Source organism: Lepidothrix coronata, unplaced genomic scaffold (assembly GCF_001604755.1).
Source record: "Lepidothrix coronata isolate B3197 unplaced genomic scaffold, Lepidothrix_coronata-1.0 Scaffold7, whole genome shotgun sequence".
Taxonomy (NCBI): domain Eukaryota; kingdom Metazoa; phylum Chordata; class Aves; order Passeriformes; family Pipridae; genus Lepidothrix; species Lepidothrix coronata.
The window spans coordinates 9,458,594-9,485,374 of NW_016690187.1; the positions used below are offsets into that span (position 1 = coordinate 9,458,594).

At 37.5% G+C, this 26,781-nt stretch overlaps 1 protein-coding gene across 5 annotated transcripts in view; it reads right to left on the reverse strand.

Annotated features, from left to right (window-relative positions):
• The window catches only part of RAPGEF4 (Rap guanine nucleotide exchange factor 4), a 156,020-nt gene that overhangs the window by 29,273 nt on the left and 99,966 nt on the right, over positions 1-26,781 (reverse strand). For 4 of the 5 annotated variants that reach the window (XM_017838336.1, XM_017838326.1, XM_017838356.1 and 1 more), the window contains 15 exons: positions 25,903-25,956; positions 25,501-25,607; positions 24,152-24,273; positions 22,992-23,175; positions 16,761-16,845; positions 14,892-14,952; positions 14,268-14,344; positions 13,000-13,146; positions 11,603-11,718; positions 8,468-8,556; positions 6,166-6,244; positions 2,179-2,329; positions 802-890; positions 332-362; positions 11-89 (listed from right to left, as the gene is read on the reverse strand). In XM_017838336.1, the coding sequence (XP_017693825.1) occupies positions 11-89; positions 332-362; positions 802-890; positions 2,179-2,329; positions 6,166-6,244; positions 8,468-8,556; positions 11,603-11,718; positions 13,000-13,146; positions 14,268-14,344; positions 14,892-14,952; positions 16,761-16,845; positions 22,992-23,175; positions 24,152-24,273; positions 25,501-25,607; positions 25,903-25,956 (1,471 nt within the window). The remainder of the gene's footprint in view (positions 1-10; positions 90-331; positions 363-801; positions 891-2,178; positions 2,330-6,165; positions 6,245-8,467; positions 8,557-11,602; positions 11,719-12,999; positions 13,147-14,267; positions 14,345-14,891; positions 14,953-16,760; positions 16,846-22,991; positions 23,176-24,151; positions 24,274-25,500; positions 25,608-25,902; positions 25,957-26,781) is intronic. The other variant, XM_017838346.1, reaches the window with a different exon arrangement.

Sequence of the window (26,781 nt, forward strand, 5' to 3'; positions counted from 1 at the left end):
AGGAACTCACCTTCGTCGCTGCCCCTGATAGGCTGGCGCTTCTGTGCCCTGTCATCACTTGTGTTGAACAGCTGCAGAAGAACTTTGTGCTGAAAATGAATCATCAAGATTCACATCAGTGCAAAAAGAAACATTATGTGGTATACATGAATTACAATAGAGCTCCTATCAATGGCAGGAAAAAAGAGTAGCAATGCAAAATTTCACAATGTTAAAAGCTATTTCCTCAATGTGCTTTTTTTAATATATCCATAATTACTAAAGAGAAGATGCTTATGAATTTGCTGTGCTTAAGACTCTACTTTAGAAGTGAGCAAATAAATTATCTTACCTTCTTTTGTGGTGCTTTAGGTTCTTCAGAACTATAAAAAGGTAAAGCATAGAATATATCATTAAATATTACCTGTAAGACTTTGTGTACAGTATCACCCACAGAACATGGTCCACTTGTCAAACTAAAATATCAACATATTCATATTTATATATGAAAAGACTAGATGATACCATAGTTAATCTATGACCAAGGAAGAAAAAATATTATACAAAGTTCATGTAAGCATGAAATAAACTTCTGTCTACCTCTCCGTGAGAATCTGCTGTTTGCAAGACTGATGTGGAAGAGAGAGGGCCACAGACATTAATCCAAACAAGCCTGCATGCAAACATTCAGTCTTGTATGACTGAGAGCCATTCATACAATGGCTTTTTAATAGACATAAGCAATAAATTTTGTTAAATTTTGTTCATCAGTTTACTGTGAAAAAGGGCAGGGAGGGGGAAAGAAGCAAAAACTGTGCTTACACTTGCTTTACAATTTTCTCTAGCTCTGGAAGTTGCTCCTTTAGGGCTGCAATCATTCTAGTATCATCTGATACAGATACATAAAACTCCTGTAAATGATACAGAATAGTCTTTAAATAACTATAGGGGTAAATGAGCAGTACTCAGGAGAGAGGATTATGAGATGACATCTGATAGCTTAATGATTATAAAGAATGATAATCTGCATAGAGGAACACATGCTGGGCCCAACCCTCTATTACTTCTACTTGTTTATCTCCAGCTGATTTAAAGCAAGAGTTAGATATGCAGAAGGGAAGCCTGATGAGGCTCCTTAGCACACTCTGTAACCACTGACTGCTTGTGCAAAAACTGCATTTTCAGACTGTCAAGGATAAAGGCTATAAAATTCACAAATAATCTGCCACAATAGGGTTTTTTATTCACTGCTGTTGTAGTCTTTAGTGGTTCATTTACTGCTGAGTCATTGACTCTCAGCTACTCTAGTCTGCTGCAGTATCACCCTCTCTTAAACCCTACTCAAAACTCTTCCTGATACATCCACATAAGAAGGAGGATCCCAAAGAAGGATCCACATGCTTGCAACTAGTGCTTGTTCTTGAACTTTTAACTTCTGGCCTAATGAAAGACTATGTTGCCTCCAAAGCTTGAAAAGCTTTCCCATGTGGGCTCGTGGGATGCCTGCCATTCTTAAGGCCCCTCCCTATTCCCCTCTGCTAATTCTTATCTTAGATTCAGTTTTAGGCTCTTTGGGGCAAGAACTTTCATTCAGCCACTACCATATGGGATTGTGTGCCATAACTCGATATATAATAATAATGGTAATCATGATGACTTAATGTGACTTTGGCAGTACCTCTTGTCTTAGAAATCCAAGGATATGGCACCTACCACAAAGAACTTACAAGGGTCTGAAGACAAAGATCTTAAATTCCAATAGCTGTAGTACAGCTTTCTTTCAAATGGAAAGGATTTTTGGTTTTGTAGAGTGACAACCCTGCAGCTCCTTCCTGGCACACCTCAGGCAGGCATAAACAGCCCTCCAGTCCAACCTGTAGCGCTCCATAACTATTCACAAGTAAATACTAAAAAAAGCAAATTCATCTACTGCTATAAAGCAATCTACCCCTGCAGTGCTTTCAAAGGGGTCTGCAACAGTATTTTCAGAGGTCTAGAGGCTTGAACAATGGTTCAAGCATGTTGTGTTCCATTTACTGTCAGCAGCCAAAACTGAGAAAACAGAGTTATCAGTTTGCACTTTGAAATGACCTATTTCTCTTCACTTTGTGACAGAATTCTGCAGACTGGGAACAGGCTTTCAGCTTATCTTGCTTGGCTGGTACTTTTCAGTACAGAGATACGACTATTCCTTTATACCTCCAAAAAGGCCATTGCTGCTTCATCTTCTTGTAGTAAATCTCCATATAAAGCAGCCCACTGCAGAACCAGCCGAATGACTCGCCTTTTATTGTTGAGGGCATAATCCATTTTCTCCTGCTCTGTACCCTGAGAAGGCTGGGCATGATAGGTGCCATGGTGTCAAGGAAAACATTTAGTGATTGAAAATATCAAAACCAGTATGAATTCACAAACAACTGACTTCCAACAAATCACTTTCAGGGTGTTCCAACATAACTTTCCAATATATACTTTTAAATGATGATATTCACTAGCACACTGATTTGCAAATCTTTCACGTTCATACTAAAAATTAAAAAGACAGTGAATTCTCTAAAGAGTACAGGAATGATCACAGTCCCACCACAGAGGTGGTTGCTGTAGGGGAGCAGAACAGAATTGACACTTGGAACCACAGAGAAGAGGATTAACCATGGAGACTGAAGAAGGGTATATCTCCTTGTTCCTCTTTGCAAACAGCTGAAGAAAAAGAAAAATGTCACTTGGTGTTTATTAACAATTTCAGTTTTTCATTTTTGATGAAGACTAGTGTAATGAACTACCAGTGTTATTTCTTTTATTTTTACAAGTTATTGTAACTCAAGGTGAACCCCAGTCCCATTATGGAAGAGGGACCTGGAAGTTTACAAGCAAAACTGACTATAGAGACATAAGGGAAAATAATAATTTCTGTAGTAGCCTCATTGTTATGAGGAAATTAGATGTTTCTACTACATCAAATAAAGCGTATTTAGGACACAATATTTTGGGAAAGTTATTTTGTGATGAACAATAAGAAAAAAGGGGAAACATTTCAATGACCTTTTTAATGATAAAGTATCAACATTACAAAAATAGGCAAATAGCTAAAAGGCCAAAAGTAACATTTATTGAAAGAAGAAACCAAGAAAAAATAAAGGCACAATGGGCAATAAACTGAGATAATTTGAGCCTTTAACCTCTGTGAAAATGAAGAATCCCTAGCAGAAACAGGATATGACAATTTGTGTCTACTTCTCACTGATCAGAGGATAACAATATATATTTAAACTGTTTCCTGATAAACTGATAGCTGAATGTGAAGTAAGCACAGAATGAGTGCAACTGCATCTTCAACTTGGCTTCCCAGATATCGGAATTCTGATTCTGGATTCTTATGAATAACACTATTCCCGATTACACAGAAACACATAAAATACTGACACTCATTCACAGCAAAGTCCAGCATGCTTTCAAGGTGCACCTTCAGTTGCTCTAACAAAATATTTTGAAATATTAATTAGAAAATAAAAATATTAACGAAGAATCCAAATTATGTAAGATATTTATTTTAACCTTTTCATTTAGAAGCATTTATCTAACAAATGCTACTAATAAAATATAATGAGGAAAAGTATGTATTAACTCACACTTTCCAAATGATCCTGCTGCCCAAAACGCCTGGAAGGATTTGACATGCTACCAGAGTTACTGGGGCACTCATTTGACTGGCAAACTTTCAGAAATCTGCATTTTACTTTCATTTGAAAAGGTTTAAAATGACTAGAGAACTGAACATATCAGTACAATTATGGCAGTAAGTCAAAAGGTCCTAAGAAGTAAATAATATGTTGTAAGTTATGTGCTCTAATGCCCCGGGGAGCAAGTTTAATATTCTACTGAGTCATTTTTCTCATGCCATATTTACCTTTCAAATGCTATAATTATTTAATGTATTTTTACTTTCTTATTAACTGACTCACCACAGGCACTGGTATTTTTCTGTATTTTTACTGCTCATTTATATTGATTTTTATTAACATTATCATGGGGAAAGTCAATGAAGGGTTGTCACATTTTTATGGGACATACAGGATGCAGCTTCACTGGAGACTGCAATCAGAAATAAACTATCATGTATACTTGCAATAAGTGTCAGATAATTGCAAAATATTTATCAACACCAACACGTTTAGAGTTCAATATATATATATTTCTAATTATCTCCAACATATGCTAAGACAAAATGGTGCACCTGTCCATTCCTTTCAGGATTAAAATAACTTACAGACAACAAAATGCTGCTATAAAGGAAGTGAAACTCCAAATAGTTCATACCCTGTACTGTGCTTGAAAGCACTACAGTGGTGTAGCTCTACTCACAGTTGCATGCTTCCAGCTATTGTGAGTGTAAGAAAATAGACCTGTTTTGATTCAAAATTGGGAGCTGAAGCAAAAAGTTGCCAAACAAATCTCCTTTCTTCTCCTTCTTTTTCTGTTTTAATTTCCTCATTGAGCGTAATTCATCTCTCCTTAGTCTCATAGCACCAGCAAACATTTTGGTGGAGTGATTTTGCTCAAAAAAGATGAGCTTTGTTAGGAACCTTTCAACTCGAACAATAAATTTCAATGGTACAATCAACAAAGCACAGTTAGTTTTTCCATATTCAGAACAGACCAAATAAACAATAATTCGGCTCTAGGAAAAGCTGACACTAAAGCAGCAGGATGCCAGTGACTTCCAGCTCTCCTCCTCTTTGAAAAGAATTAGCACGATGCCTGCCATGATCCACTTAAGACCATGGTCTTGGCCTCCTCTCCAGAATAGATTTCATCACAAATGAATATTTATCTTTAAGTGTCACTATCACTTTGATTTTCAGAAACACTTTTCCCCTATAAACAATAAGGTATATTTTTCTTACGGGTCTGATTTTCCCAGTTATTGGATATCAGATGTATACTATTATAATTGAGGCTAGACAAGTCTGAATATCAAATGGACTGACTGAAAAATATGACTAGATAAATCACGGAAAAAAACCCCAAAACCATTAAAAGTGCTGCCCTTTCTTCCCCTCTCAAAGCTGTCAGCAACAGCATTTTATAATACCTTTGATATCCAAAACAATGTGATCTTGGAAAATGTGTTTCAAGTATACAAACAATTTTCTGCAGACCAGTTTCATGGGTCCAAAGGTTTTAAAAACAATTACTGTTCCTGCTAGGAGGAACACAAATGGATTCTCAAGCTTGCCAGACAAGGACACGATGCTCTATTTTGTGGTTTCAGGGGGTGAGCTTTCCCAGATGTCACTCGCACTGCTGAGCTTCAAGGAAAGTACACTTTCACACCAATGTGATTCTAAACAAATAAATAGGGAATTGAAGTTATTATGCCCCTGTCAGAATTCTATAAAACACAAAATATTATATGTTTATTTAATGCTCCAGTCACTTGATAGCTTCAAGTCACTGTGCACAAGGAAAACTCTCAGTGCCCAACAGCTCTCCAAACTAAATAACCTGGCAGTAATTGACAGATGGACATTTCACAGACTCCTGTAAAACATGCAGACAGTACGAGAATCACCCCAGCTCTTGATGCTCTCCACTGAAAGATTTAATCTCCTAGTATTCACATGCCATTGAAGTTTTTCACAGTTTGTTTGCATTTGCCATAGGCTATTCTTATAGATTATCACTATTTTTATTCATAAGTATTATGTGACAGCACCTAGGAACTACTTACCCATTATTCTATGAGTTTAAGCAACCTTTTGCTTGAGGCAGTTTGCAGCCTGTAATTCATAAAGTGGGCCACTGAAATCACCAAGACATAGCTACCCCAGCTAAAATGTAGATGCTCTAGTTCAGCAAAAACCAAGAAAGACAGGAAGGATACAGGAAGGGTAACCCAAACTTTTATGTAATTTCATTTATATGGTGGAGGGACAGTACATTTATTTTCCTTGGAATAGGAATGAGCAGAGGAACGTTACGGTTTTCATGGTCTGGGACCATATCTCATCATGGATATACACTATTCCTTTCAGAGTTGTTGAGCTATGGACAGCTGTTAGTCTGACACTGAGAACCCACAGCCTACATGGAGTGTGATGTACTTCTTGAGAGAGAGAGAAGCTCAATCTCATCACCGATAGGGATAGCAGCTAAAAAGACAACTTTTCCCTTACAAAAGGATATTGTGCCATCAAGGCTGGGCAGAGCTGACTATTTGGCATAAAAACACAGTGCATCATAATAAAATCATTTAAAACAGAATCTGTGAAAAGAGAAGAAAGAAAACAGTGAATTAAGCCTTTGCAAACAGCTTGGGGAACACAGGGATGAGGTTTTTTTCAGCTAAAATATCTTATAAGCCCTTTGCAGATAATAAAGGGGTCTATTTGCACTTTTTTTGTAGGCATTAAGTTTAAAAATGGGTTATGGACAAATATGAGCTGAAATATTAAGCTTTTAGTCTTTAATTTTATTGCACTTACATTAACAGGCATTTGCCCATGTCAAAGAGAAATTTGGCATACCAAAAAAACCCCAGTCTCTGCTTAAGTGAAATATTTGGATATACTTCTGTACAAGTGTAAGTTTTGTGCAAAAAAGAATCAGGCCTGCCACACCTGGGTACCTAAACAGAGCTGCTACGTTTGGCTTTAGGAAATACAATATCAGACAGCAGATTTAGTGTATACTACACAGGAGAAGGCAAATAATTTAATTCTTAGCTGATTTCCTACCAACAAGAAGAATGCTTAAAAGAAGTAAATGGATAGTCAAATTTCTGGGTTTATTTTTGATTCAAAGGTATCACAGCCACTACACTTACATTAAAACATACATAAACAATATGACTGACATTTTCTCTGGCAAAAAACAGCAAGCTGTTTTTTTCTATTAAAATGATCTGTGGTAGCACTGGTGTAAATCCCAGTTTGCCTTATCTCTGTATTTGTGACAACAACAAGGATTTATAAAGCCTGGCTGCAGAGGCCAGAATAAGTTTGGCAGGCTTATATGGAATCACTGAGAAACAATAAACACAATACTCCAGGGTATAATTTCTACAGTGCAGCTTTTGAGATAACAGAAACATTTATAAACACTGTAAGTAAGGGATGGCAGAAAAAATATGGTGAGATAACTGTGTAATATAATATTACATCACTGCTTCCACTCCTATAATTCATATAAGAAAATATCTCTCAGTTGACAAAATTCACATCTGGAAGGATGAGTTTTCTCTCACTTTTTCTTTGTGTAATATCCAGAGCAAACTGGTTTTTACATATTCTTAAATTAAAGGAATGCATAAACCAATAATTCAATTTTCCAGCACTCTGAGACGCTACATACTAAAAATAATACTGTGAACTGTGACACTTTGTATTGCATTAGGATATAGGTGTAATCTTGTAATGAAATGTTTTGGTGAAAAGTTTTAAAATATTTTAAAAATTATTTGCTTTAGAAAAATGTATACTATGTGCATACTGTGCATAATAAACTTGTGATAAAAAAGCTGCAAGCTTAAAGATTAATACTGATGGTAATCCTAATAAAGATGAATATAACATCCTAATAAAAATAAAAAGGAAATTTTTTTTGTCTTTGAAATAGTTAAAACACACACTTTAAAAAGATTTCTGTAATTTTTCAATTATTCCACCATTCAGGGACCACTGTACAGGTTTCTCCTATACTATGAGGTCAATAACAGATTAACTGGATTTAAGAACATCTTTGAATATATACTTCTGCAATGTAAAAATAACTTGGAAAAGCAGTATTATGTAGCGTAATACACAACTCTCTGCATTACTTTATGAAAATTATGAGGATTTTTTGTGTCATTTTAGAAATTACAATACTTACTAATAGTAAGTCAGCAAATATCTATATCTCTAGATGTAAATTCTCTGTTGTCTTTACACTAATGAAAAGCCACCTATTAAGTGCAGATGCTGCAACCTGCATTCTTGGCACTCAGCCCATGGTGTGCTGAGTTCTTCTCCTTTTAGTAACAATTTTTCTTTCCCTGCAAATGGGAAAGTATCAGAAACAAGGAATTTAAATTGTGATACCTTAAATGTGATATGAAGATTTCAGAACATATAATGCAACGTCTGGAGGTACCAAGCTAATTCACAGGATTAAGTGATATCCAGAACAAAAAGTATGAGTACTATTATTATTGTGTGCTCTATCCTGGCCTTATAGTTGTGCCTAATTAAAGTCATAACTAGTGGTCTGGCACCTCGGAGGATTTTGCTGTTCTATTATGTCCTTAAAGTACAAATATGATAGAGCAGGCTTGGAGGAGTGGATTGTTATCTTTAATTCCAGATTTCCTAGGTTTTCTTGGGATTGTTTCAGAGTAGTTGATAGTTCTCTCAGAAAAACTACCACCAGGTGCTTTTCAAAGCATCACATTGCAGTGTTCCCCCAGCAAGCCCATCTTATGCAGTAATAATAAAATAGCTTTTGATACCTGTTGCTTCATTTAAAGTTGCTTCAAGCCTCATAGTTTCTAGAAAGTGCTCTAAAATTTTCTCTGGGGTTCCTGACATCACAATATACCTGAGGGAGGGAAAGAAGAAGTTAGCATCTCATGGGCAAAACAGCTAATCAAGAAATAACTGTGAGCAAGAAGACCAGGAATGCCAAGCACCAGAGTACGAATACCTGCTCCGACCAGAATCTCTGTGTGCTTAGGACAAAACCACTCACAACATTGTTGGCTTCTCCCCTGTAAAATAGTAGCAATAACATTCTCCACCCTGGCCAGGGAGTGTGAGATGACAGCCCCCTCCTTGCACAAGTACTCCAGTATAACACCACCACAATTATACCACAATCACAGAGCTGCACTGGTGCAACCTTGGGGAAGTGCAAGCAGAAATGCTCCTCCATTGAGAATAAATAGCAAAGACCTTCTATGAGCATGAAATAAGAACTGCTGTGTATTAGTGCCAGAGCAAGGAAATAGCTTCCTTCAGCATCACTGACAGGGGTTGGTCTGAGAAGGTGGGGGCAGATAATGAAATAGCCCACTGTATCTTCAAATTTGTGCAATGCCTTACATAGCTGAAGTAAGAAAGTATGTAAGTGTTTCAAGTGGATAAACTTAGGATTGTACCATTTCCTGGAGTTAATTTAGGGAGGTGAGAGAACTAGTGCAATATCCAGGGTTTTTTGCTTCATGCAAAAACACTGGCAAGATTTTAAGTACTAGCAGAATATCATATGATATTGCAAAACTTGTCCTGTCATCTTTTTTTGTTTCTTTTCTTGCAGATCAGATATTTTTTATCTTTCCCTACATTCTTTCAATCTTTGCATTTTTTTCTTTTTCTTTTTTTTTTTTTTGGAATTCAACTGATAAAGTATGAAACTTAAAAAAAAAAAAAAGAAAGAAAAAACCCTGAGAAGTGAAGATACTCTGCTCCTGCTGAGAAATAAGTGGTGGAGCTGAGCTCCTGGGAGCTCCTCCTCACTTTGAGCACTGACCGTCACAGTTCTTTTACTTGCCAATCCCTTTGGAAAAACTGTATTGATGTCCCAAGAACACAAACACTTGTTAAGCCAGTGCACATTCTCACAGAGATACTAACCAAGTATCTAAGTGAGTGAAGCAGAGAAATCACAGGTTGCAGTACTCTGAATATGAAAGTGAAAATGAACAGTGAAGTGACTTGCAGGGCTGCCGAATTCATCCTGCATGAGTGTGATCACCCATAAAGAGTTAGATCTTGGGAGTGATAACTTCAGAGCTAGTCCTTCGAAGTGAAACTGTCACTCTTTGAAAGCATGGCTCGGGGAGCTATGTAGGAGCTACGTCTCCATAGAGGAAGCGGTGGAATCCGAACAGTAACTGAGAGAATCTGCTGCCAAAGTGAAGTTTTCCCCAAGACTGAGATGAAGAAAATTAGTTTCTTCCTGAGAAGAGGTCCCTGTTAGGCCTCTGTTTTGGGCACAGTGATTTTCAAAAGCACTAAACACTCAACTAACACATTCCAATAAGACATCTGGAAACCAAAAAACATCAGGAACTTTGATTTGGACTCTGCATAAATGCAGGCACTTACTCTATTTACTAAGAAAAGAAACAAAAGAAATGTCATCTTCAAACCCAGTGAATTCATTTCGAAACACTTTAAACAAAAAGACACTGCCAACACACTATTAACAAAGTAATCTGACTGGTGAAAAGCAGACAGTGAACTTTCAAGGTAACTTCCTCTTTTGAGTAGATTATGTCTATTTGTCATTGTTAACAGCAAAAGCTCCCTTGGTGACACATTGATAGCCCCCAAAAGCTGACCAAATGAATAAAATATTTACAGAAGTGAAATTCTGAGCTTTACCTGAAAATATTCCTGAAATTTAAGACCTAAAATACAGTCTAACTTAACAATCTACCATAAATTTTTCTGGCTATTTTTATCAAAGTCTCAAGAATAAACTGTTAAATAATACAAATAATGCTGGTGCAAAGAGTTTGCAAGGAAGGTAGTGTTTCAAATATGTTGAAATGAAACTTTCACTTTTGGAACCATGAAGAATGCCTCAGACCCAAGACCAAGTTGCTGTGTACTGCAGCTGCTGATGCAAATCCACTGGCTACAGTCAGGTTCCCCTCATTTAGACAAACTTGTATAAGAGTAGTTGTTTTCCTAGTACAATAGATTGCTTTTCTAACAGATCAAGTGAAAGATGAAATGGCAGTTTCCAAAATATGTGAAATGTGTATATAAAATGCAAGGAATGGTTTATTCAACTTTCACTGATCTTTATAAATCTTTGCATTCAGTTATGCAGATAAAATAGGTATATGAAATCCCAGAAGATATAAAAAGTGTACCCAAAAAATCTCACAGTAAATTGGCTCTTTCTTTGAGAAAAAGTAAGGTTCAGGGAGAAGGATTCAAAACTTCTTGTTGCTTATTTTGTTGAAGTTCTTTGAACGTTTCTGAAGAAAAGTGTGCATCCATTTGCAAATAATGCATTTACAAAGCCTTTAGGGGTTTTACCAACATTTGAAATGGTAATAGCCTCACTCTACTCTTATCACAGTAGTATCCAAACAGAATTGTACTTTTTCCCTTTCAGTAAGAAAGTAAGGAAAATGTAGTGAATACTGTTATTACAGTGCTAACCTGTTGTGTAAGATAAGCTCTGCAACTTTCATTGCATGAGATCTTTGTTTTGTGTACAAATTGTACCTAGCAAACTCTTATTAGAATCCAGAGCTCAAAATCCAAACTAAAAATATCTGTACTTAACAATAAAACAGTGTATTTTCCTCACATCTTTTACACAGTAGTTCAGCTTAGTAGGGTTTCATCATTCTCTCTGCCTAGACTACTTAGAAATTATTACACGAGGTAAGTATTTACAGTGAGATCTTCAGAGAATTACTGTGTAAAGACATAGAGCTGGTGTGCTGCAAGAAATGGATACATTATCCAGTATGGAGCATGTGATCAACCGATGATTAAAAAAAAAGAAAACTTTATATGCACTGCATTCTAAGACAGAAAGGGAATATGCTATTGTTTGGATAATAACACCATTTAAAAGGTTAATAATTGTCTGACACTTGCACTATTGAATGAAAACATACTTGTGCTGCAGCTGTGAATTTCCTTGATTAGAAATTCTGTTTCCTGCTGGGATCTTCTCCAACACCAAGACATCTTGGTCATGTTCCTTGAGTCTTACTGTATTTGCTTCCACATCCTGCAAGACAAGGTACTTTTAATAATGTAACTGCAGTTGATTTGGCTGATTAGTTACTCTGGCAAAGTGCATGACTTTCAAACATGAAGACTGCTGTTGGTTCTTTCCCCCTGTATTTATCTGTCTTTATTCTGTTTTCCTCATATACAGGATGAAGAAGGAAGCACTGGCATTGGGGGAGGAGGCAGACAATTGTGGGAGGGACTAGAGCAAGAATGATGTGAAAAATCTCCATCTGTGTGAAATAAAAAACAAGTTTTCTAAAAAACAGAGTCTCCCCACAACCTTCCAAATGTAATATAATCTCTATCCCCAGTTTTATATACGAATATTATTACCTACAATCTGACTTTTCGCTTAAAAAAACCAGAGAAAATAGCATGTAAGAACAGTAAATTTTAGCTCAGTAAACTGTTCATTTTCTATTACCAGGTCATAGTAGAAAAAGAAAAAAAATTAAATATAATGTGTATTCAAAAAACACAGGTAAAAATCAGTAAGACCATGGACTTGGATCTTCTCTGAAGTATTGACCAAAGCTGAATCAGTTGTAATTCTCCATGGCCAACCAAGCCTTACTGCCAATGGGATCCTTGTTCCCTTTTGTACAGTAATCACAGTCTTATGTAATTTTTCCAGTGGAGTACTCTGTCTGGACTGGTTTTATTGCTGCAATATCGGGCATATATAGGTTCAAATGCAGGATGACATTAGTTTTGACTTGCTATCCTATGAATGGACACAAAAGAGCTTGTATTTACTGAATTACATTGGACTTCGGAACACATTCGCCCCAAAGTGAACAACTGTAAAATTAGTCTGGGAATATCTTCCTAGAGTTCTCTGATAAAGACATCTGTGTATTTATCTGTAACTTACTCAATTTGCCAACTGATTCTGCCTTAAATTCATTGAGATTAAGGTACCTGACATGACCTGTGTGGGAGAACGGGTGATCTTGTTTTTTTTCAATATTTGGATGGAATATCACCCAGAAATCCTGGGCAGCATAAGGAAAAACTGAGCAGGGCGAACTCTAGATCACAGAAATATGAGAGACGGAAGACTCCATTTGGTCCCATTTTCATGTCAGAGCTAGGAACAGAAAATGAGGACAGGCAATGAATATATTCTTTACTTGATCTTCTAGACTGTTACATCTCTGTTCCATTATTAGGGATACTTCAAACAAGGTTATCAACATCAATATATTCACAGAAATAAGACAGGCTCTAAAAAAATTTGCAAGTTCTGATATCAGGCTGTTGGGGCAGCTCTTACCCTAAGGATCCTGTTGAAGTCCTCCTTGTCTACTCTCAAGAAGTGGCAGTTGTCTTCACGCAGTACAATGGATGCTGCTCTGGGAGCATCATTCACAAGCGCTAACTTGCCAAAATCATCTCCTTCGTGTAGAGTACATACCACACCCTGCACAGAGCAAAACATTTACATGCAGAAACCCATCATTACTCTGGATTCTATTGAAAGTCCTCGTACAAACACTGGACTTCACAATCAAATACCAAAACAAATCTATTTGGCAGGAAATCAACAGCCAGAATAATACTAGGAAACAATACTTGATAGCTGGTTATTACTATTACTAAAGAAAGGCAAGAATAGAAAAGAATTGGCTTGTTCTCTGAAATTACATTCAGCTTGAAGGACTCTTCCAGTCCTGCTCAAGACAGAAAGTTGTTAAGTGTTTTGTTTTTTATTTATAGAGGCCATAAAAAATAAAATCAAGTTTGCAGAAGTAACATATAACAACACATCCTCAGCTGGTGTACATCAGCAGTGCTCCACTTGCTCCAATTTATAGTAACAGAGAATCTGGCCCACCCAGTGATGCAAAAAATATAGGTAAATATGGGTTACTTAAAAACAGACTGTGCACCTAGGCCCTGTGCTAGATTTTGGTGAAATGCTTGGCATTCAAATGGAGGATTCACAGTCACCAAACGAAAAATCAATAGGAAAGTAAGGATTTTTAAAGACACAAGGGATTTCTGTGTAGCAAAATCCTATTTTTTTTGCTTTGAAAAATCTTTCTCGTAAGCAAGAATTTAGTAGAGATGCTTTCTGGTCTACAATTTAAGTAAAATGAAGAGCTGGCATAAATTTGGAAGAGTTCATCCAACCTGAGAACCACTAGCCACAAAGCAGTACTTCTGTCAGACATGCCTGACACATATGAGAAAAGTTAGTCACACAAATGCATGACAATATCGCAGTAAAGGGACAGGGCAAAAACCTCCATGAGACAGAAGTCTGGCAATTCACCAAATTCCAGCAAATTGCTTTGTCCTAAAGAACTGATGTAACTCTGATGGATTATATTCAGAAACCGTGTAATATACCCCAAAATTATAGAGCAATCAATTGGAAGTATAATCAGTGAAACCACTGGATCATTTCTTAATAAAATTACATTCTGTTTGTTTTGTCAGACAAAGCAATTTTGCTCTAAATTAAACTGTATTCCTTCAAAGTTTACTCTTACAATTTCAATAATAACAATCATATGAAATAGTTTCTGAAAAAAATACCTTGCCATAAATGACTACGTTTACTGATCCCTTTAGGATAATGTACCAAGAAGTACCTTCTTCTCCCTGATTAAATACTACAAGAGAGAGAAAAGATTTTATGATGAGAATATAGTTATTCAAAATATAAATGGGCCAGATTCTGCACTCAGTAAAGTTCAAGGTAACTCTACAGTCATATTAATATCTACCTTGTAAAAGGGCATACTATGATTTTAAAAGCAACTCTGAATTTGACATTCATTTGATAAAGCTTCTCAGTATTATAGGTCTGAGTAATCTTACATTTTAAATCCTTCACTTTGTACAGCAAGGTTTTTTTAATATAGGATAATATTAAAATACACTTTAAACAGAGACTAGTCCAACCAAAAATTCTAGATAAAAACACACCCAAATTGTAAGGGATATATACATTCAACCAAGATATAGAATTAGTTTTGGTACTGTCCCTGCACTTGGCAACAGACTAAGCCAACAACTACTACCCTAGGTTTTAAACAGTAAGTGCCAATCAAGTTTGAAGAGTGCATCCAAGTTTTGCTCTTGTCATTTAAACATTAAGAATTTAAATGTTCATGCCACAGATGAAAAAGAAGTTCTGATAGGACTCCATTTACTTACAGACCGTTCCTGCTTTGGGATGTGACTCAAAAATGAGGACACCTGCTAATTCTCGCTTTACCTTAAAATAAAGAGAGAGAAATTATAGTTTTTATAAGTATCTTATTCCTCCTGCTGAGAGGAAGTCACATAGCCCAACTGTCTGTTGTTCCTCTGAAGACTAGTTATGGTTTCTGTCCTCTGCTTTAGTTCATGATGCACGTGTAATAGGATGGCATTTCCAGATTCTTACTAAAACATGGAATCAACTGTAATTCAAAATGCCAAGTATTTCTTGCAGCTTGTATCATTTACTCCACTTGTTCTATATGCTACTTCCTGTGGATTCTGACTTCAAGTCTGAATTTCTTCAGAGCTGAAAATATTTAGTAGTTCGGATTTTTTTGTTCAGGGTTATAAATGCAGTATCGAGAGCGTTCTCCACTCCCTATCAGTATCTGTCTTTTGTTTAACCTTTAAATGGTCATTTCTGGATCTTACATCAGTCTTTAAATACTTTTTTCCCTACATCTCAGGAATGCTTAAGGATTTTGGATGGCTGTTCCCATGTTGAGGAACACATCTGGTGCAGGTTTGCAAGCTGCAGTAAGTGATGCAGACTGAGATGCAGATTGAGCTCTGGGTGGGAGCCTGAGACAAGAGGCTGTGAACTGCCACCCTTTGCATAGCAAAGGTCATGAAAACTGGTGGTGCCAGCCAGGTAAATGGATACTGAGAGAAAAAGCAGGAGTGGAGCACACGGGAGGAAGAGCAAGACTTACATGGCTTGGACTGTGAGGGGATAAAACCCCCTTTGTTGGGGTTCCCTCCTCAGAGGCACCAGCTCAAGCTGTTTCTGTATTACTGCACTGTGAATAAACTGCTTTATGGAATGAGACATCTGTGACTCCACTGGGAAACCTGGGGTTGAACCAGAAAGGTTCACTGGAGCTGCCCGCTGTGAAGGGGCTTCGGTCCCAGCAGTGAAAGTCTCTGGTGTTGGGAGTGTGATTGCCAGTCTCATGAACAGTCAAACTGGAAAGTTTCCTTAACACCTTTGTAATTCAGATACAAACTCTGGATGCCTATTTTTTTTTAAAAACACTGCTCAGGTGTTACATACTTGCATGAAGTACTGTCTTTCTGTAATGCAGCTTCATAATTAGCTGCACCTGCCCAAGTTAACTGAGAATTACTGAAAATATCAAGTGCTTCCAAAGAAGCTACTGTCAAACACAGATCTACTTTCTGACTGGCTTCCTTTTTGTGAAAGCATCCACATGCTGCTGAGACCAGAAGCGTTATTTATCTTGTTTTAGTTACCTACACAGTGTGTCAACAACGGTGAGACTTTACAAAGACGCATTCTCTCCTCCATCTCCTTTATTTGTGGTTCTCTGCACTGTTCTTGACCACCCAGAGAGAGTGTCTGATCTGATGAGCTTTCCTTCACTCAGTGACCAAACTCGAACCACCAAGAACCGCCAGGTGCACCTTTCTGCACAGTGTAATTCCTCCTCCTAACTGGTTCAAGCCAAGACTCCTTACAGATGAGAAATCAATTCTGCAAAATTCAGTAGCACCACAATCCTGGGTGTCCAGTCAGATTGCATACATCTTCATTTAAACTCGGATATGGATGCAGACAGCAGCACCTGTGCTAAGTGAGTGACTTAGCGGCTGTGCAGAAATATATGAAGAGAATTATATCTGATATCCAAAAGAGAATCTACACTACACAGTGCTTGAGTGTTCCTCACAGATTGAATAACTTCTTTGCATGGGAAGTATAAATGGAAATGGTTATGGGCTCTCCAACTCTAAAAAACACCAGAAGTAAAAATTCAGCCTTTCCTTTGGTGATGAATTATAACTTTTAAAATTACTTACTGTGGTAGAAAGATGAGATAAGGCCTTAATGTGGAGAAGTTCTTCATATATAAATTCTAAGTCATCTACAGTTCTCTGGCCGGGCCTACAGAGAGAAGATAAAAGGAATAACAAAGTGCAATAAATGTCCAAAATAAATGCTTCAGAGAAGGACAGAACAACACAAAATGCTGCTGTACTGTCTACTGAAGGGTACATCCTCACTAAATGGAGCCTCAGTGATGTTTCTGGGTGAAGGACTGAAACACACAAAGGATGGAAGCTCTGTGAATGCTACCCAAATGACACCAAGCAGCAGCCATGGCAACCACCTTAGGGAGATCCTGATTAGGCAGCTTTCCTGATTAAATCAAGTGTTCTATATGTAAAATGGTCACATAAATCAGAAATGGTACATAAAAATTTGTTCCTTTCAAAAGAACTCCTGGGTGTGGGACACGCACTATTATTCACATGCAGCATTAATTAGTTGTAGCAAACAGACAGTAGTAGTGGTTTGTAAAGGAGTGTGTGAATTTCTGCTGAACAAATTGGAGAGGCAGCAGTGCATCCTGGAGTACAGCAAACAGCTCCTATACAGTTAATGCTGAGTGCTGTTGTGTAGCCACAAAGGTAAATAGGAACCATTCAGTAGTTTCAGTTTCTCTCACTGAAAAATACAAGAAGCCGCCATTACTAAAGAGCAGGCATTGATGAAGGAATAATTCTCCTACAGGACAAGCAAGGAGTAACAGGGCTGCCACCATGACAAAATAGTAGCATTTCTGTAGCCTATGCACCACAAAATTTTCTGATTGCTTAAGAAGGACACAAATACTGAGGGGACTGCAGTGTAGTGGACATGCTTTGGAGGATCTAACAAACAGTACCCAAGAGAAGGAGTTGTAGGACCTTGTGAGCAGATCCCAATATTTTTCCCACTCACAAGCTTCTCTTTAGTTACAGTATCTAATACAACTTCATTTTCTAAAAGGACAAATTCTCCTGTGATATAATTTCAGACCACATATTGGAGTTACATAATCCTTTAAAGCATTATGCCAAGTAATTTTTATAGGACTAAGTCCTTTCAAAAATTATGGTTTAGATTTCTGAAAAGCAGAATAAGGTAATTAATTCAGTGGGCCAAGAACAGAAGAAAAGAGCCACCTAGTCATAGGAAGGGAGAGAGGAGGAATTTAAGACGTGAGGAAATGGGGTACAGAAGTCCAGTTGGGGGCAGGAGTTCCAAAGGAGAAGGTTTATATGCTCTGCCATTAAGAACACGCACAGTTCCAAACCCTGCTGTCTGCAATGCATGATGTCAAAAGAGTTAACAGCACAAGTGAATCTTTGGACAGCCCTAAAACAAAGGTTACAACGAACCCTCCTGATAGAAGTTTTCCTCCTGAAATGTCAGTATTACAGGAGACTCTCATCTAGAGGATCAGGAAAGCCACATGAAGAAATATTATGCTCTATAGGTTTTCTGCCTAATCACCGCCTGGTTCAACAGTCTGTCTACATCATGTGTGAGGTACAGGGAGTACCCAGCCATGTCACTCTGGAGTTATATTGCATCTTTTTACAAAAGAAACTCGATGAAGACTTCTTTTGGATGAAAGAAGCACTGAAGAAGTCATAGAAAACATAAGGACAACTGACATCTCTGCTAAGCAAGCTATATTTTTCATCTGTTTTTCATTTACCAACGACATGCATGTATTAATACCCAGATTAAAGATCAATTTAGACAAAAAATGTTTTGGATAAAATTACTCTTTTCTCTTACTTAATGGAATAAACTTTTAATGGAAAAACAGAAACTAGTTTGGTACTGCTATGCCCTCTAGTGACTCAAAATACTCTTTACTATTTCTAATTCTGGCTTGAAATTATAAGGCTGACCCTCCTAGTGTCAGCCTTATAATTTCAAGGGGCAGCTTAATTAAGTATAGCATAAAACTAAGCCAGTACTAGCTACCTTTCACTGGAGATTTAAGAAACAAAAGGTAAGGATTTTAAAAAATAATAGGGCAGTAACAACTTTAATTTTATTACCTGCTTGTAAAACCAGCATTTCTTGGAAAATGGAAAACATACTGTAACAAATCAACAAATTTCTATATGAAATTGAAACATAAAAGGATGATGCCTAACTACATCAGATCAAAACAAAAGGGTACACTCATCTTTCAGTATGTCCATTTGCCTCCTATGTTAGCACACTGGGAGGACTGGCAATCTGTAGCAGATATCAGTACCTAGTCTTTACTTCTGCTCCTGCAGATGTCACGTGGAGAGACATTAGACATCACTGTGTCTTTAAAACCTGTGTGGTGACCCACTGATGTTGATTTGTAGGATCCTGCTGTGAAAAGACCTAGTTTCTGCAGGGGACACATTCTAACAGCAATAGCTGGTTATAGAGAGGATAATAAATGGAATAGGTAGGGAACGAGGGTATACATTAATGGACAGAACTCAGGTGATATTAAGTGATCAATAAAAACTGTTCAGTGTTTGGAGAATTTATCAAGGTCAGAGACATTGAGCTTCTCTGTGACTAGGATGTTGACAATAATATAGAACTTCGCCATTGATAAGTCAGGCATGTACATGCAATATCATTGATTATTTTTATTATACAGCTAACCGGAAAATTCTTGGATAATAAGAATACAGGAAAAGATCAGAGACCCTGTAACACTGTGACTAAGCATCAAATAAGCATGTATTTCCAGAGTACAAATTTTGTTTTCAAGTACCATAAAGAATAAATAGGAGACATGAATAATTTTATCCACTACCTGTGTGTGAAAGTGAATGCACGTTGACTTACTCTAGCATGGAAGTTTATTATGTATCTCTGTACTTGAATCAGTGTGCCTTGATTAACTCCATAAATACCATTTACCACACATAATATCCATAACCATCAGTGAACTGATAATCTGTATTTCCTGTCCTAGGAACAAAACTTGGTTTATGAAATTTCATTGGTGGGAAACTCCAAAGATTATGGAAGTTAATACTGTCTTTATGGAGAAATCCAGTGTGGTTCTTACTACTAACAGCTGGGTGGAACATCTAAACAAAAAAATTTAAGAACCAGAGAATAAATATATCTTGCTTAAGAATATATGTTCTTAGCACTAACTAAATTGTTATATATGTATTTTGTCATGTTTAACATATTTTAATTTGTTTTCACTTCCTCTCTCTAGCATCCCATTGCATTTACTTCTGCAAATGGCACTAAAATTTGACTATGATCACATGTAGAATCAAACATTCTGTACTGAGAAAAAATGTGCTGAGTGAAGTCACCAAGAATATATAACACATGTTTATTATTTTAGTCACACTGCTAACTTACTGTAGGCTAGGGCATTAAAAAAAGAATACAATCCATAACATCATCTGAGTTAAATACTGTTGTCTGATGAATATCATTCTTCCTTTAAAGACTCCTGTTATTATTGTGTTTAACTTTGTATTATAGCATAATATTTAATTAGAGTTTACCATCAGGATGTATTTTCTTACTGAAGGGTGGAAACACTCGTAACAAAGAGTTGTGTTAATTCCACAATAATTTTTCCAGGGGCTTGTGCAAGGTCTGCACCTGTGCTCCAGCCATTATAAGGAGCAGAGAGCTGTGTTTGTGACTTCACAAAAAGCTATTTTCACATTCAGTATATGTGTTTCCAAAGGAAAAAAAAAAACCCAATAGCAACAAGAGCCTGCCAAAAATTTCCCTGAGCTCTATTCTGTTTTTTAAACTATAGAACATTCTTTCACAGTTTGACAGTTAAAATGCTGCAGTTAATGTAATAAACAGAGAATTTTTTAAGTCGGCTGTCAAAACAAGTGACACTTTTTGCTAGAGATTTTCAGATTTTGAACAATAGAAAGTACCTTTCAAAGCAACAGCTTCATTATACAATCAAATTCTCTAAGTAATCTTCTCATCAAAGAATATTGTCTTATTTCTTTCAGGGTAATTATCCGAGTTCTGCAACCTCTCTGGAAATGGTTACTGTTACAAAATGCAGCTGTGTTGGTTAGAAAATTGTGGGTCCTGCTCAGGTCAGCTAGAGCCAGCATCTCTGAAGCTCTGACAATTCCTTTGAACTCTTGGCAGCTGTAGCAGTGGCAAGTCAAAACTAGCAGGACTCTGAGGATTCATGGAGATTTTAACAGCTTTGCTGCAGCTCAGCCCAGGGTGGATCTTCAACTAACAAAATCATAACGTATGTAAACTGAATACTAGAGCAGTAGTTACTACAGTGTCTGGCAGTACAAGCTTACTTCCATGAACAAAGGGCAGCCAAACTAAGCACTTTCAGGGATAGGGAAAGATGTCAGATAAATGTCAGTCTTGAAAAAACCTCTTTCCCCTCACTGTATTGCATGAAAAATCTCCTATTAATATTCTCCCAGGTGATGCTGTGCAAGTGACGACACAGAGAGAAGAGCAATACTTTCCAGAGCATCTTTCCAGCCCTTCAGCTCTCTGCAAGGAGTCCAGATGATAATAAACATTGATCCTGCCAGGGTAAACTTACACTTGCTGTTCTGAAAGTCATGATGGAAAGCAAATGTAGTAGGCAGCCAAAACCCATGATAGGCTAAGGAGAAATTCTCCAAGAGCAACCTGCTCAGTCAGCTGGAGGCAAAGGAGATAGTGCAGAGGAGCAGGGTCAGAGCACACACAGCACTGCTCAGCCTCCTAATGACAGGTGTCTGGTCAGGGGTGCAAAAGCCCACTTTTGTTCCTCAGTGAAGAACACACAGGACATGTCTGTGAGGAGAGAAGATCTCAATCCCACAATATCGCAAGGGTAATGGAAGCACCATATTCCCAGTCTGGTTTGTCTGTGTATTTTGTGTGACAGGGAGTGACCGCCCCTTTGTTTGTGTTGACTAGACCTCTAACAAACAGAGGAAAGCAAATATTTACCTTAAAACTATTGCTCCATGGCAGTATTACCTTTTTTTATAAACACAAGTGTCTGATGGTACTTTTTGAAATTCAGTGCTTTTAGTAAGTTTTTAGAAAAGCGCTGTCTAAATGAGCTTAACAATCTAAACATAACACATGGACAAGAATGGAGCAGGGAAAGGACACAGATGGAAAGAGAACAGGAGCAAACATTTGTGTTAGGTGATTGAAAACATTTTTAGTATGAAAAATGTTCTCACACTGTTGGCAGGGCCCAACCCTATCCCACAGCAAAGACAAACTTTGCCAATGGCCTCAAAGGAGCAGGATCCAGCTTTGTGTGCTTTACCTGTCTTGAACTGACCCTTACAAGTAAATCTTCAGTGAAGGTGAGCTGAAGTAATTCCTTATTCTCAGTGTGCTTAATTAGCAGTAAAATATGTTTAGTGGCCACAGAAAATATTAATTGGCCACTAAACACTACCTGCTTAATGAAGAGGTTGTCTTCAATGGAGAGTCAAACAGAGTTTACACTGGTTGCTTTGAAGTCACTATAAAGCTGCCTATAAAAACAGCCTTTGACACAGTTTTCAGTGTGACCAGAGTGCACTGCTGAAAGGATGGTTAGCCAATCAAGGAGTGAGGGGATGTGATCTGGTAGCTATCAAAAGGTTAGGCAGACATCCTCTGTGGCCTAGGTACAGAAAGCTTTTTCTTTTTAAAGTATTGATTCTATAAAAATAAGAATTGATAAATAAACTCACAGAGCCACATTTCACACCTTCCTAGAAAACTACAACAGGCAAAGTCCAGCCTATCTTGATTCAATAAAGTTCTACTAAGGCTGAATCTAACTAATGGCTGTCACTGACAACTGTAACTGAAAGGCACCTGCTGTGCTGCCATCCTACCACTCTACTCACTCAAAGTTACTGAAAGCAGCATTAGTTAATTGAATGACACTTCTACACACAAAGTGTTACCAGAGTAGGACCCTGCTATTACCTGAAACTTACTTTAGGGGAGACTCAGAAATGAAATAAAAACCTCATAATGCAGCATTTTCCTCCAGGTGAGCGTGATGGCATTCATGGCCTTTCATGGTTATTCTCAACACACAGTTCAACTTGTAAGTATTAATGAGGACTAGAAATGACTTAACATGGATGTAAAAACTTCAGAGGTTGGAGAAACTGGCACTGAAGTGAAATAACCGGCCAAAGGATGCCTGATAATAAACATAAGTTTCTCTTGTTTCGGTATCACAAGAAAGGCCTGTAATATTAACTCATTAATCTGCTTACGGTTTTCTGAGAATCATCCTCATATGAGCATCTGGCCCAATCTGAGACAGAAGCAGCATAGTGTCCTGTAGCTCTTCATCACACTCCTTTTTCTCTTCCTCAGTTGGCAAAGGGGCATCTTCACGTTCATCATCCAAAAATCGATAAAATAAGTATTTGTCTTGAAAGTGGTGTTCCTGATCCACTGAAAACAACAAAATATATAAAATACTAAGTACTCCTCATCAAAGTTAACCTTGTAGAAATCTGTGTAGCATCATGACAGAGATATATTAGTTAAGAAGGGAAAGAAAGCTACAAAGAAACTGTGAGAGTATGAAACACCCTTATTTGTCACATATGTCCAAATTACGTAGCTTGAAGAGTACACTTCTAAATTGTGTGCTACAAATACTTTCCAAAAGGCTTCCATATATATGTGTTGGGAGCAATGGAAACAGTCTGTCTCCTCAGTGTGGAAATTTCTCACTGGGATATGAGAAGCACAACAGAGGATAAATGGAAGTGTACTGTAATAGAGCTGCTCTTCTGAATTTAATAAAAATGTATGTGCAAAGCTGCAAATATGAATAATGCTTTAGAAAGCTACCCTTTTGAGGGCTATAATATCCTGTTACCAAGTAAATCCTGCCAAATGGAAACTGGAAGTCAATGTAAAATGCAGTCAGAAAGCTAACATAAAATCCCATATGTCTGCAGTGGAATATCTGGAGTGTTGAATTTAGGAACCATTCCAAAACCACTGAAAACCACTCCAGATTTATGGATATGAGCAAACACAAATGCTCACATTAACTTTTAAAAACTGCAAGTCTTTGATGAAGATCAGTTTTATGTATGGTAATACATCTCTTGATTTTGGCCTGAATGTTATCCAGCTCTTGCGATATAAGCACAAGCCAGTGTACTCCCATGTATAATTAGAGTTAACATTATATATTGTTCATTTACTTTTCAATATGCTCATAAGTTTAAAAGGTATACTGGTAGCAAGATTCAAATAATAATGTCTGTGTGTTACATTTATGAATGAGCAGCCCGCTCTGCAGCATTTCTTTTGGGGTCATGATCCCTTTCTTTTTCATGAAAGAGCACTACAGAGGCACTGACATCACACACTGTCCATATGTTAGTCAAGATGCTGATTTTCTTTATCTTACCATGGTTAAGAACACCTTCTTCCAGCAATACTTGCCACATGCCAACAGCCTGGGTTCGTAAATGGACACAAGGACTTTGCTGCATCATCCAGTCAACTAGTTCTGTCCCCACACAGCATTGCCTGAAGGACAAATAAATAAAAAGAAATTAAAAGGGAGACAGCCAAGAGAGAGATCGCACACAGTGACTGTCAAGAATTCTGTATAAACTTAGGCAAATTGGTCTGTAGATCTACAGTGTTCCTGAGGTTCTCTCATGCCAGGTGCTGGTCACCTTGCATCTCCTGACTGACCCAGAGGCAGACAACAGTAGGCCTCAAATTCTGGAGAACATCCAAAGAAGGGGAAAAAACCCCAAAAGCCACGATCACTTAGTAAAATTCTTTGTCATAACACTCCCTGGCTCAGCAGAACAGTAAGAGTTTTCCCAGTTATGTATAAGAGAAAACTGTGCAGTTATTTGGGCCAGCATTGGTCTTCATTTATCATATAGGCTCTTTTGTTCTTGCAGAGCAATCAACAGTGTTATACTGTGATATATTCTCAGAGCAACTCACAAGCTCCAAATACCTCTGCATATTAAATATATTTTGGACTGAAATATGGAAAATCAATGCACTTATTTCAAAAGCAGATCAGCAACATATTGATTTACTATTTAGAAAAAGATACACCCAGAGATTTCAAACCAATTTTTACTTAAATATACTCCAAATAATGCATTAGGTATTTGATTTAAATGTTTGACACTAAAACAAATTGATTATTTCTTAAGCCAACAGTAGATAGATTCTGACATCTTGCAGTCACATTTCTATTCTATAAGTGCCATTATCATCCCACTTCAGCAAGACTGTGCTGCCACCAGCAGGAAGATAAGAAATCCTGACAACACACTGAAAAAAAAATTAAATAGAGCAGAAAATCTACATACGGAATGCTTCTCACCAGGTGAATTTTCAGAACTCCACACTGAGCAACACTGCTGTAGCAATCAGTACAGTAACATATTAATGAGCTTTTCTATTATCTCTTACTGATAGATGAAGAGAACAGAATCTACATTTTAACTTGGCATTACACAGAATATTCCAGCTAACTACGCTATTAACTTTGGAAGAGTTTTTGTGTTTGAATACTCTGTTCACAATCACGGACCCAATTTCCAGTCAAATTACTTCAGAAAGGATTTACCAGGCCCATTAAAGACTGCATAACATCCAGACTCAAATAGCATCACAGAATAATTTCAGACCTTTTGAGACCTGCAAGTATGGTAAGGCATAAATCACAAAACAGAGGATGGCAGGCATAGAATTCAGAGATCTCTCTACAATCAGCTCACACACCTGTAAGTCTTCAGATGGTATTTGCGATCTCTTATCATGTGAGGGGCTCGGGACAGAATTGTATTCCGCAAAATCTTTCCAGCTCTGAGGATCTTTTCTGAAGGAACCTTGGTGATCATGGAGAAAAAAAAAGGATCAAGACGTACAGATTTTAAACTTTCTGGAATCTCTGTACTGCCTTCTGCAAAACAAAACCCAAGTTCTCTTTTCCCCGAATTAAAAGTCCTTGCACAGATGCTTACTTTTGCAGAGCAATGTAGTATATATTTGGGATTTTAAGTCTCACATACTTATCACATCTAACAGAAAGCATCACTTCAGTTGACTCCTATCACACTGTTGGAAATAGTTATTTCCATTTGTCTAATGGCCTGGCTCTACAGTACATCTATATCCTATTACCTGTGTAATGGTTTTAGTAGGACGATGTGGGATGTGAGGTTCAATAAGAGGTGTCTGAAAAATAAAATGAAATTAAATAATTTTTTAAAGGTTGACCAGTAAAATAAATAAAAGGCTAAAGTAAAAAACTGAACAAAAAAGCTGTAATAACCAAAAATGACGTGTAGGTCCAAGCTCTGCCCAGGATATACGAATAGAAAAAGCTCTTTGAAGACATCCTAAAGACAAACTTGGTTCTTGAGGCTCGACAAATTAACACAGTGATATGACAGGTGAAGATGGATAAAAAATGCATGCTAAACTTCCTGAAGTACTAATGAATTGTGCAAGGGCCAAATCTTACACCGGATCTGAGCCCATGCAGGCATAGCTAGCTCTTCCTCCTGCTCTCCACCCGCAGTGGGCACAACGGCGTTCCTCCACAAGCATCTGCTCCGCCATCCAGCCCTCCACCATGGAAACTCTCTCCTCCTTTAGCACCTTTTTCTATTAATCTCTCTTCTTCCTCACAGCATAGCACAAGAAACAGGAATGGAGATAAAGCTCTGCTTCTGCTATCTATGTTTTCTAAACTATCACCAGGCTGAGCTGGCAATCCTTTTATTGCCACTCTCTGAAATGCAGAGGCACGCAGGCCACTCGCAGAGACCCAGGTTAGAACCTTCACAAAGAGGCTGGTGAGGGAAAGAGAAAATAACAAAGCAAGTGGCTTGGTTCTGCAAAGGGAAGAGTGAAAGGGAAGACTATCAGGGCTCTACAGGGGAGAAGCAGAGAAGGGAAAGAGAGAAATGGGAAAATAGGCACATAAACATGTGAAAAGAAAGGGGAGACAGGAAGGACATGGCATTACTACAAGGACAGGAAGTCCTTGTAGTAATG